General features: G+C 41.0%; 1 protein-coding gene across 1 annotated transcript in view; it reads right to left on the reverse strand.

The window, feature by feature from the left end:
* Positions 1-323: 323 nt before the first annotated feature.
* The window catches only part of LOC141109007 (histo-blood group ABO system transferase-like), an 80,967-nt gene continuing 68,561 nt past the window's right edge, over positions 324-12,729 (reverse strand). The window contains exons 2-3 of the mRNA XM_073600964.1: positions 7,369-7,503; positions 324-1,029 (exon numbers count right to left, since the gene is read on the reverse strand). Of these exons, the coding sequence (XP_073457065.1) occupies positions 324-1,029; positions 7,369-7,503 (841 nt within the window). The remainder of the gene's footprint in view (positions 1,030-7,368; positions 7,504-12,729) is intronic.

Raw genomic sequence — 12,729 nt, forward strand, 5'->3', positions numbered from 1 at the left:
GCAGTGACTCTCATTTTCTTGATGCAGAGCTTAGAAGGATCAGCATTGGGCTCCTAGAACTACAGTGATAGCTATCTTCCAGGAGTACTATAAAGTTGTCAGATATAAATAATAGAGCTAAGCCCAGGAGTTGTCATGCACCTCACTGGACTTAACTAAATTTTTGCAAAAGAGCTGAATTCCTGGAATTCAACTTTAAGAATTAGACACATAACTTTAATGAGGGTTACAGCCACATTATATGTTTTTCAGGGTTACAGTTATATCCTACCCTTAATTGATACACTTCCTGAGTGTAAATAAAAAAACAAAAAATCTTGTTTTCATTCTAGAGAAAGTGCCCGTCTGTTTCGGACTTCGGCATAATTTTTTTGAATATTCATAAATCTCTTTATCCGTACAAATTTTGAGTCACCATAATATTGGTTCCATGAATACTCTGGCGAGAGGACCTTTGTAGGTTTGTAATACAGGAAATATCTGTTTAAATAGCTTTCATCATGCCAAAGAGCCTCTATGTTCTTTGCCTTATCTGCAAGCATGGCATGGTGGCAGTGGTTGGTCAGTTTGTAGACCTCCTCTATTTTGCCCCCAAAAAAGCTGCCAGTGTAGTAAAAATCCCCCTCGTCTGCTGGAATATATCCTGCAGACTGTGGTCTGCGTTCATTGGTAAATTTTGTTCGTGGTACTGCAAAGAAACCTGGGTGAATAACACCAATTACATCACTCAGTATCTCAGCTCCAATGTGGTAAGTAAATTTCATGTCAACATCAAGGCAGACTAAATAATCCACTTCAGAGGTGAATCGTACAAGTGCAAAATCTCGAATAATCTGCATCCGTCTCATGGTGATGTCCTGCCATCTTTTGTAGGAGGGGGCTTCTATGACAATTAACTGTCTATTCTGACCAAGGGTTATGTTAGGGATGTTATTGGGCTGATCAGTGAAGATGTAGTAATTGACCTGATATCCCACCATGAAGAACTCTTCAGCTGTTTCCAGAAAAGTCTTGATAAACTGAACATATCTGGAAAATAAGGACATTAAAAAGTTTTTGATTTAGTTTGGTTAATTGAAATGCTTATTATGCAATAAAACAGTCAATAATCTATGTATAGCTTTGGTGGTCAAAGAGTAGACACTGACATCACCAAAGGGCTACAGAAAATATTAAATAAATATAATACGACAGAAAGCTATCAGAGACAAGCAGACAAGCTATAGGAAGCTACAGTATATGGTTAAAAAATGTGGACATTCATTATGAAATTGTCATAGACTACAAACAAACTATAGGAGTGGTTGGAGGCTGTAGTCATTCTTCTAGAAACAGTCAGAGACACATTATATGGCACTACATTACAGGTTGCTGCCCTGTTAGAAATCAACAATTACACATTTTTGTAACCTGAAGCACGCAGAAAAAATGTCTTGTGCCACAAGATCCAATAAAAAGATCAGTTGGAACTAAAAAAAACTTAAAAAGAAAAGGGATAGGTAGCCAGAAAAAAAGAAAAATTGTGTAAAAGAAATTAACCAAACCACTTAACTACTAGAACCAAGTCTAAGCCCGGGTTCACACATGTGCATTGCAAATTGAAGCTCCGGTTTCACTGCAAAGATAAAAATCAGTTGTTCAGATGTTCCTCTGCATTTTAGCTGCGGATCAGTGAGCAGGGAGAGGGGGGAGAGGGGGGAGGTGTAATGAGGAGAAGGAGAGAATATGTGTTCAGAACGGAATGCATCTGCAAATCAGATGCGTTCCCATAGAAGATAATAGGCTTGTAATTCACACCGCAATGCCCAGAAAACGCACACTTTTTTGTGCAAAGGGCAGTGCGAATGCAACGCACATATGTGAACCACATGCATTCAAATGAATGTATTTTAAAATGTCCTGCGAATTGGATGCGGTGTAAGCCGCATCTAATTTACATAGGTGTGAACGGGGGCTGAAGCATATTTCCTAAAAAAATTTAAAAATTAATGTTTCCCCCTTTGTGTGACAGCGGTATTCAATGAATTTCCATATGCTTCATTAACATCTATAGTGTAATGCTGCCCCCAAAGGAGCCACAGTTTCTTCAAGTTATCAGTTCAGGGCAGCCAGGCACACAGTTGCAGTTCATCCACTCTGGCTCAATAAACAGCCTAGGGGTATCATTTTGAAGTTTATTGCTACAGTAAGTAACTTGTAAGTGGGGAGGACAATGGGGTATGGGATACTCCAAAATGCTTGAGCACAATATTGCAGAGGACTCTTTCCTATCTTTGAATAACAGCAATACAGTCATGGCAGACTGGCAGTCATGGAGAATTGGTAAGCACATTTACTGTAGTAGAATGGGCTGGAGTAGTCTAGGTTCTTGCAGCTGCGAACCACAAGATACTACAGCACGGAGGATTTGGTCCTACTCACAGATCCTGGCAAAAATCAGTTCAGAGATATAGCCTCCAGTAAAGTAATTCAGTGTCTAGTCCAAGAAAGAGAGGGGAATCTAAGGATAAGTAATCCCTCTTCACTTCAGCATGAAGATCAAACCTCACAAAGGACAGTCTATTCAGTGTTCCAGTCTATTTAGCAGAAACCCAACCACCATCTGGGCAACCTCCCTAGGCATTGGTTAGGTCCTGCTAAATATTCAGGCTGGAATCTTAATTTCTCCCACCCTAAATTCTAGGAGCTTCTCCTAGAGACAGGAAGAAGCAATCAAGCTCTCAGCCTGTGGAGCTCTGAACAGACCAAACTAAGCACTTACTGTTCCTGTGATTACAGCAGAAGCCAAAACTAAATTCATCTAGCAGCCTAAATAGTAAGGTGCTACACTTATATAAGGCATGTCGAGGAATGTCTAAACAATTAATCAGCTATATCGATAGTTTAATCAATTTAATAACCACAGTGCTTCCAATACAAAAATAATTTATAGAAATGAATTAAGCTGACTTTCTTTATTATTATTTTGCCATGCAGAAAGTCTTGAAAAACACTATAAAAATAAAATATTTGACAGAAGTCACTTTACAAATACCATAAATAATAGTCAGATTGGGACATGCATAGACACTAAGATATTTTGCAATGAAGTTCTAAAACTATCTGTGATAGCAGAATATATATTGGATAAATTCAATTAATTTATTTCCCCTCGTAGACAGCTTAACCATTGATAACTACAGTACCTAGCAGACAATAATCTGCATTTTGCGGAATCCAACTGTTATTCTTCTGCCGGAATATGTAAAACTGTGTGCCAATACGGCCAAAGAAAAGGCCTATTGCCCTATTGATTTAAGAATGTTAAAAGCGTACAAAAGTATTGGGGCCCGCTTTCTTGGGACTGGGGCCACCTTGCCCCTCTTTTAAGTAGTAAGGGGTTAAGGAGGTATGGGTAAGGGTAGGCGGTTCTGTCCATTTAATTAGCTCAGGTACAGGTGAGGGATATCCAATGGGTATCCAGGGAAGGTTCTGGTTCCCCAGGGAAGGCTATTTAAAGGCTGCAGAGGGTCTAGGGCGTCCTCTGCAGCGGTCCAGGAAGAAGGAAGAAGAGCTCCCTCTCTTCCCGTCGCGGCATCTTATGTGGTAGGGTCACCCTGGAATCCGGGGGGATATATTCGGTGTATAATCGGTGTTGATACAGTGAAGCTGCCCGAGTTCCAAAAACTGGGCAGAGATTATGTGATTTATGGTATTAGTATTAAAGTTTTTCAGTTATATAGGGTTATGTAAATATGTTGTTGAACCAATAAGTAATACCAATAACCAATCCAAAAGTGCCGCAGCCATTTCTGCCAAATAAATTGTTTTGGGGGTTTGATGTGTGTGGTTGAATCTGGGGAATAGGTGGGGGCGGGTGTGGCCTACAGTCCCAAACAAAAATCACCAAGAAAATAATATATCCCTTTCATGACTAAGCCTATTTCTGACATTTGGTGTTTACAAGTTAAAATCCCTATTTTTTGCTAGAAAATTACTTAGAACCCCCAAACATTATATATACATTTTTTAGCAGAAAATCTAGAGAATAAAATGGCGATTGTTGCAATATTTTATGTCACACGGTATTTGTGCAGCGGTGTTTTAAATGCAACTTTTTGGGAAAAGGGACACTTTCATGAATTTTAAAAAAACAAAACAGTATAGTTATCCCATTTTTTTGTATAATATGAAAGATGATGTTACGCCGAGTAAATAGATACCAAACATGTCATGCTTTATAATTGCACTCACTCGTGGAATGGCGACAAACTTTGGTACCTAAAAATCTCCATAGGTGACGCTTTAAATTTTTTTTACAGTTACCAGGTTAGAGTTACAGAGGATGCTAATGCTAGAATTATTGCTCTCGCTCTGATGATCACGGCGATACCACACATGTGTGATTTGAACACCTTTTACATATGCGGGCGCGACTTCTGTATGCGTTTTCTTTGCTGCGCGAGCTCGTGGTGATGGGGGCACTTTAAAAAAAAACTATTTTTCTTATTTATTTTTAAATGATTAAATTGTGTTTTTTTTTTTTTTTTTAAATTGATCACTTTTATTGCTGTCACAAAGAATGTAAACATCCCTTGTGACAGTAATAGGTGGTGACAGGTATCCTATATGGAGGGATCAGGGGTCTAAAAGACCTCCAATCCCTCCTTTGCACATCAAAGTATTCAGATCACGAAAACGACATATGTGAATACTGTATATTTTTTAAAATCCCGTACCATTGGCAGCCGAGTAAACAGGAAGTGACGCTGTGAAGTCGCTTCCGTGTTTACATTCAGGAGACTGGAACAAAGTCATTTCCGGCTTCGTGCCAGTCTGTCTCTAGCCGCTGGAAGTGGCAGATCGCGGATCGAGTCTCCCGATGGGACGGGAGGCTCGGTGAGAGCAGCGGGAGGTGGCGAGAGGGGGGGGACGTCCCCTCCTGCTTCTCCGGAATAACAATTGAGTGGCTTTTAGCCACATCGGTTGTTATCCCCGGAAACCCGATCGCCCTGCTCTAAAAAACGGTACTGGGATGATGCCTGCAGCTGCGGGCATCATCTAGGTATAACCCCGAAAGCCGAGGCCGCATATCCGCGTACGCTCGGCGGTAAGGGGATATTATAGTTACCCTCCAATGTTACCAGGAAGGCTTTAAGATGGCTGATGACCAGACCCAAAGATGGCTGCCGATTAATGGGTGGAGTTTTTCTTCCCCAAAATGTTGTCTAGCTATGCTGGAGCTGTATGTCCTGGCTTCACTGAAGTGTGTCCCCCTTCAGATGATGAGATGATACATGGTCAGTAGGGCAGTGGACAGGGTCAGTAGGGCAGTGGATATGGTAGGGCAGTGGACATGGTCAGTAGGGAAGTAGATGTGGTCAGTAGGGAAGTGGACATGGTCAGTAGGGCGGTGGACGGGGTCAGTAGGTTGGTGGACGGGGTCAGTAGGGCGGTGGACGGGGTCAGTAGGGCAGAGAATGGGGTCAGTAGTTTTTTTTAAATTGTTTTATTTTTTACCATTTTATTTTATAATTTTATTTTTTATAGTTTTTCTTTTTTTACAGTTTTTGATGGGAGGGAGGCAGTGGAGGGCAGTGTGGGGGGACGGCATGATGGGAGGGGGGTAGTATGGGAGGGAGCAGAGTGATAGTCAGCAGCACACCTGGAACACTATATTCGCTGGGCAGTGTATTATTTTACTCTGCTGTGACAGAGAGTTTGTGGCTTACCAGGAGCGGCCTCGGGCAGGGAGCTTTTCTCCTACCATTCGGCGGCAGGAACAGCCTTGAGGCAGGAAACGGGAGCCAAGGTCAGGGGGGCGGAGTTGGGAGGCGGAGCTGGCGTTGGTACGGATGACTGCTTGCCTCTTGGCTGGATAGGAGGGCGGGCGGGACAGCAAATAGGAGAACCGATCCTGCTCTTGCAGCCAATGAAAGACCTGCAGGAGACAGGAGAAGAACAGAGGAGATCGGTTCTCCTATATGCCGCCCCGCCGACACCTCCTATCCAGCCTGGTGCTAGCTGCATCCAGAGTGTAAAGTCAAGAGGCAAGCAGTCTTCCGTACCTAGGACCGCCAGCTCCACCCCCCGACTCCGGCTCTGGCTCACACAAGTGTAGACAAAACTGACAGGGGAGCCACACGGGCCCCCCCGCAGCCTGGGGCCGAGTCGCGATCGCATCTCTTGCACCCTCTATAGCTACGCCCCTGAATCTACCAATAACCACCAATCAATACATTTCGATTTAAAGGGAATAAAATAGGTACCCTTTGTCCCGAAAATGCCTTAACGATCAAGGAAGTCTGATTACTCAAATGTAAGCAAAGGGCTTACCTCAGCCGACTAATTATCAGAGATTCCCGGATCGTCTCGAGCTCCTCGTTTCGGATTCTGAGGGTCACCTGTAAATTCCCTCTTAGGCAAAGCTCACCAACTGTTCTGGAAATGTTATAGATAGGCAACTCTTATCCTAATATTGATTAGTGGTTCCAAATTAATAATAACTACTGCAGTAGGGAACAGACACAAAAGATACACTCAGCATCTTTCCTAAATAACTGTTCTGTTTTATTTGGTGCAATTGAAGGTTTTTATACACATGATTACGTAGGTATCACATTAATATTAAAATCGTACTTGTATGGTAAAAAAGGGCGTAACATAGGCAGGCTAATTTTAATCAGGACTCGAAAAAATGCAAATGTTTACTGAAAACATTAATAGTGCCGTGTGCACATTGAGTGCCGTGTGCAATACATAGGAAAACCATACAAAATAGAATACAATTTTATACAGAATTTGAACTTTCCTTAACATGACAAAGGTATATCTGATATACAAAACAAAAAGATTCCCTGCACTTGTACAATGTAAAGATATGTGAGAACAGCAACACTGAAATATCTGAATACTACGTATCAAAACTAAATAGGTGCACTGCCACTTTAAGGTGCTATTCATATGACTGTAGATACAACAACAATTTAATTATAATATAATTAGTGCAAAAATATGAAGATAATTAAAAATAAAAACAATCAAAGATCAATAAAAAGTCTATATATGTGAAATAGAGTACAGAAAGTCTCAAAGTTGACAATAACGAACTGTGCATTAATCCAAATGATAAGTGCTCTCCAAGTGAATGACACCAGTGATCACACACTTCTTACCAGATGGCGAGATCTCAAAACCAGAGATCTATTGCATTTTGCTGTGATACAGTCAAAATATCTCCAGTGGCAATTTAGGTTTGTTATGGCTCCAGACAGATGGAAAGACCACAACTTATAGAGGTCAAATGTGCTGCATAGTGACCCAACCAAAGTTATATCTGAACAACATGTGCAGTAGCTATAATGTTATGTATTGTAGTTTTTAACTTACTTTCTTATAGCAAATACTGTGAGACCAATGCGAGTGCCTGCTTTGTGGTGCTGAGCATTGATTATATCTATATTAAAGGTACCTTCCCATACAATTGGAGCAAGCCAAGGTGTCACCATCAACACATCTGTTTTCCTGTAGATTAGAAAAAGGTATATTTATATCAAAATTGTTTGTGTAACATAGGATAAAACAGGTATTTAAAATACACCTATGCCCACACTATTAGCATTAAAATAATTACATATTGTTAAAAAGCAGTAAAGGATCTTTAAAATCTATATAAAAAAATATCTGTAAAAATAGGGTGGGTTACTTCCTTTTCTTTGCGTTTCTATTTCTGTCTGGAGTATAGTGTCAGGGTGGACTCCCAATCTTCCACCAATATTCAATAGAAAAACGATGGGACACGTTCTCCAATGAAAAAGGTTTCTTTTACCTTTGAGTATTCTTCACATCAAGACAATAAAGCGCGAACTGCTAACTGTACAGTTATGAGCATACCATGTTCTTCATCAGGCTAAGTGCAACAATCCATACAAAACTTCAAATACTTAGAGCCCATTCACACAGGGGCAACACGACTTCCAGCACGACTTTGGGAGGCAACTTGGACACGACTTGAGTATGAATCACAGCACGACTTGGGGCAACTTACAACACAACTTGAAGTCGCCTCCAGGACAGGGAACTTTACAAGTGCCCAATCAGAGCTTATCAGCTGTGTGTGAGAAGGAGGGGGCTGGATGTTTAGTGGAGTAAATTACTTTCTGTTTCCTTTCTGCTTCCTGTAAAGTTGCCTCAGTATGAACAGTGATCAGACTTGGAGGCAACCTCCATTGAAATCAATGGGTACAAGTTGCCTTCAAGTCGGATTAAAGTAGTACAGGAACCTTTTCTGAAGTCGGAGCGACTGCAGTAGTGTGCATTAAGACAGATCCATTCACTTACATTGATTTTTTCTTGTAGCGCGACTTGAGGCGACTAGGGGTGACTTGGGGCGACTTGAAGTCGGATCCAAAGTTGCCCCTGTGTGAATGGGCTCTAATTCTAACATCACAGGGTGTTGCTTCACAGGTGTCTCCCATTATCCCTTTACCACTGAAATTCCAATTAACCCATAACAGACTAAATCTAGTATATTCTCTATAAAAATAGTATGCAAATGATTTAAATCCAAACCCTTAATGGTGCAGTTAACCGCTTCAGTGCCAGAAGATTTTTTTTTTTTCAAATATAACTTTTATTAACACCCATAACGGGCAAAGTCAGGTCAAAACAACAGAAAAAGTAAACAATATAACATATGGATTACAACTGCAATATAACCCCGTCTGTTTATGTCTACAATACAGTTCAGTATAGTTGTTTTAGGGCCAGTCCCCAACCGGCACCGCCCTTTGTTGTCTACTGGGAGACATATATAGAAGGGATTCAGGTAAAAAAAAAAAAAACCCAACTACGCTCGTTTCTTTTTTCCTATTTCTAATCGATTAACAAAGAAAACAAGACCAAACAAACAAACAAACAAAAACAAGACCGAACAAAAAAAAAAAAAAAAAAAAAATTCAAGCCGAGAGGGATGGCCAAGGTGTGTAAAGAATAGCATTCATACATGGGTCTCCTGTCTACGGAGGGCTATTCCCTCCGTAGAATTGATGAACTGTTTCCAAACTCTCCAAGTCATGGAGTACTTGTCTTGTTGGTTTCGCTCAGCCGCCAACAAGTCCTCCATTCTACTGATGTCTATCACTTTACGTAGCCAGTCGGCCGCCGTTGGTGATGATTGTTTTTTCCAGTGAGGTGGAATGCAGGACTTTGCAGCATTGAGAAGATGCCCCAGAATTGATTCTTGATAGCATTTGGCAGGAATATTAGAGACATGAAATAAGAAAAATGCCGGATCACCAGGTATCTTATATTCCGTGAACTTTTGAGACACTTCCCGGACTGTCGTCCAGAAGTTAGTCAATTTGGGGCATGACCAGAATATGTGGAGTAGTGTACCTCTGTCTCCCAAGCATCTCCAACAGAGATCAGTGGTATCAGGGTAGTATTGGTGCAAAAGATAAGGGGTATAATACCATCTCGTCAGTAATTTGTAGTTAGATTCTTGTGTTTTTGTACAGATTGATGTCTTCCAAGCTAATCTAAATATATTCTGGGTTTGTGCCGTTGTGAATTTCCGTTGTAGGTCCTGTTCCCATTTTTCTAAGAATGACGGATGTGATAGAGTTGTCGGATAATTCAGCATTGTGTATATTTTAGATAGGACCCGCGTTATATTGCCTTCATCAGAGCAATATTCTTCAAACCTCGTCAGGGGGCGGGCGAAATTACGTGGATTAGGTATTGTATCCAGAAAGTGTCGTAGCTGAAGTGCTGACCAGAGGGTCAATTTGAAGGGACCCTCTTCCGTCATTAGTTCCTTGATGGAAGGCCATCTGCCATTCACTAAAAAGTGGGATGCTTGAGTTATGCCGGTCCGGCGTAATTTGCCGAACGTGTGAAAGCAGAGGCCAGGAGAGAATTGTGGGTTCCCTAAAATAGGAAATAACGGAGAGTCAGAAGAAGAAAGAGAGTATTGTTTACTAGCTACCGATCCTATACGAAGCGTCGTCCCTATTAGTGGGTGACTTTTCAATGGTGGTTGGAGATGGTTATAGCACCACAGGGCCTTTGAGAGTGAGATACATGTTTGGGCCTGTTCTATCAAAGCCCATAGTTTAGATCGACTATGACGGCACCAATCTACAATTCTACCTATGTGGATTGCCTGATAGTATGCTCGGATATCTGGGAAAGCTAGCCCCCCATGTTGTTTAGGTAGGGTCATTAAATGAAAGGAAAATCGTGGCTTCTTATACGCCCACACAAGCTTGATAAAAAGTGCGTTAACTTGTTTAAGATAGGATATGGGGATTCTAATTGGTAGGGCTTGGAGCAGATACAAAAATTTCGGTAGAATACTCATTTTTAATAGGCTTATTCTGCCAAACCACGAATGTAGGCCCCTGTTCCAAGTCTCTAAAAGCATACGGGTTTTTGACAAAAGTGATGGGAAGTTCAGTTCAAATATGCGAGACATCTCCGTCGGGATATAAGTGCCTAGGTATTGCAAAGCTGTCACTGTCCATTTGAATTTAAAACTGGACTTAAATGTAGACAGCATAGAAAGGGATATCCCTATCCCCATAGCTTCTGATTTATGGAAATTAATTTCCAAATTAGATAGACGTCCATAAGTCTCAAACTCACGTAGTAGATTAGGGAGGGAGATAGCAGGATTTGTCAATGAAAAGAGCATATCATCTGCATAGGCCGAAATCTTGTACTGATTACCTCCGACACTTATGCCCTGGATGTCCGGGTTCCGACGAATTCTATTTAGAAATGGTTCTAAGCACAGAACAAATAGCACAGGGGAAAGCGGACATCCCTGTCTGGTGCCGTTTAATATAGGAAAGGGATCCGAAAGGACCCCATTTACCTTAACCTGAGCCGTAGGTTGTGAGTAAATTGTAGTAATCCATTGAATAATAGTATCTCCTAGGCCCAGATGTCGAAGAACCGTAAACATATATTGCCAATTCACCCGATCGAACGCTTTTTCCGCGTCTGTGCTGAGGAATACGCATGGTGTGTGGGAGGTTTTAGCCACATGTAGCAAATTTAAGACTTTAGTCGTATTGTCCCTTGCTTCTCTAGTAGGAACAAAGCCTACTTGATCTAAATGCACCAAATCTGGTAAATGAATTGCTAAACGAGTCGCCAGGATTTTAGTAAACAATTTAATATCCGCGTTTAGAAGGGAGATTGGCCTATAACTGCCACATAGGGTCGGGTCCTTGCCTTCCTTCGGAATAACGGATATATATGCTTTTGACATATCTCTAGGGAGAGTCTCGTCATTGCCCAAGCCATTAAACAGATCTACCATAAAGGGTCCTAATATAGGAAGCAGGGTTCTGTAGTATTGCAGGGTAAGACCGTCCGGACCGGGGGCCTTTCCTGGTTTTGCAGAGTTTACTGCTGATGTCAGTTCCTCTAAACTTATTGGTTTGTCTAGTTCCGTTTTAATTTCAGGGGTAATAGTGGGTATCTGAGCTGATTGCACATATTCATCTATCAATGTTTGGGGGTTTGTAGCAGATGGTATTTTATAAAGAGATGCGTAAAAGTCTCGAAAACCCTTTGAAATCTCCATTGGCAAAGCTATTTTCTGGTCTTTTGAGGACATGATATGTGGTATGTATGATTGGAGTCTTTGTTCCTTAGTTAACTTAGCTAATATTTTCCCACATTTATCCCTATACGCGTAACTGGTTGCCAGAAGATTTTACCCCCTTCCTGACCAGAGCACTTTTTGTGATTCGGCACTGCGTCGCTTTAACCACTTAAGGACCAGCCTCGTTTTGGATTTTAGGTGTTTACATGTTTAAAACAGGTTTTTCTGCTAGAAAATTACTTAGAACCCCCAAACATTATATATGGTTTTTCTTCTAACACCCTAGAGAATACAATGGCGGTCATTGCAATACTTTTTTTTTGCACCATATTTGCGCAGCGGTCTTATAAGCGCACTTTTTTTGGAAAAAATTCACTTTTTTGAATAAAAAAATAAAACAACAGTAAAGTTATCCCAATTTTTTTTTATATTGTGAAATATAATGTTACACCAAGTAAATTGATACCCAACATGTCATGCTTGAAAATTGCGCCCGCTCGAGGAATGGCGTCAAACTTTTACCCTCAAAAATCTCCATAGGCGACGTTTAAAAAATTCTACAGGTTGCATATTTTGCGCTACAGAGGAGGTCTAGGGCTAGAATTATTGCTCTCGCTCTACCGGTCGCGGCGATACCTCACATGTGTGGTTTGACCACCGTTTTCATATGCGGGCGCTACTCGCGTATGCGTTCGCTTCTGCGCGTGAGCTCGTCGGGACAGGGGAGTTTTAAAAAAATTTTTTTTAATTTTTATTATTTATTTTACAATATTTTATTTATTTTTACACTGTTTAAAAAAAAAATTGTGTCACTTTTTTTCCTATTACAAGGAATGTAAACATCCCTTGTAATAGAAAAAAGCATGGCAGGACCTCTTAAATATGAGATCTGGGGTCAAAAAGACCTCAGATCTCATATTTACACTAAAATACAATTAAAAAAAAAAAAAAAAAAAAAAAAGTCATTCAGAAAAATTACATTTGAAAAAATATGCCTTTAAGAGGCGTGGACGGAAGTGACGTTTTGACATCGCTTCCGCCAGCAGTGTCATGGAGACGAGTGAGCGCCATCTTGGCCTCACTCATCTCCAGACACACCACGGCACAGGACGCGATCGCCTCCGCCGCTACCG

This window comes from Aquarana catesbeiana, linkage group LG09 (assembly GCF_042186555.1).
Source record: "Aquarana catesbeiana isolate 2022-GZ linkage group LG09, ASM4218655v1, whole genome shotgun sequence".
In the NCBI taxonomy this organism is placed as follows: Eukaryota; Metazoa; Chordata; class Amphibia; order Anura; family Ranidae; genus Aquarana; species Aquarana catesbeiana.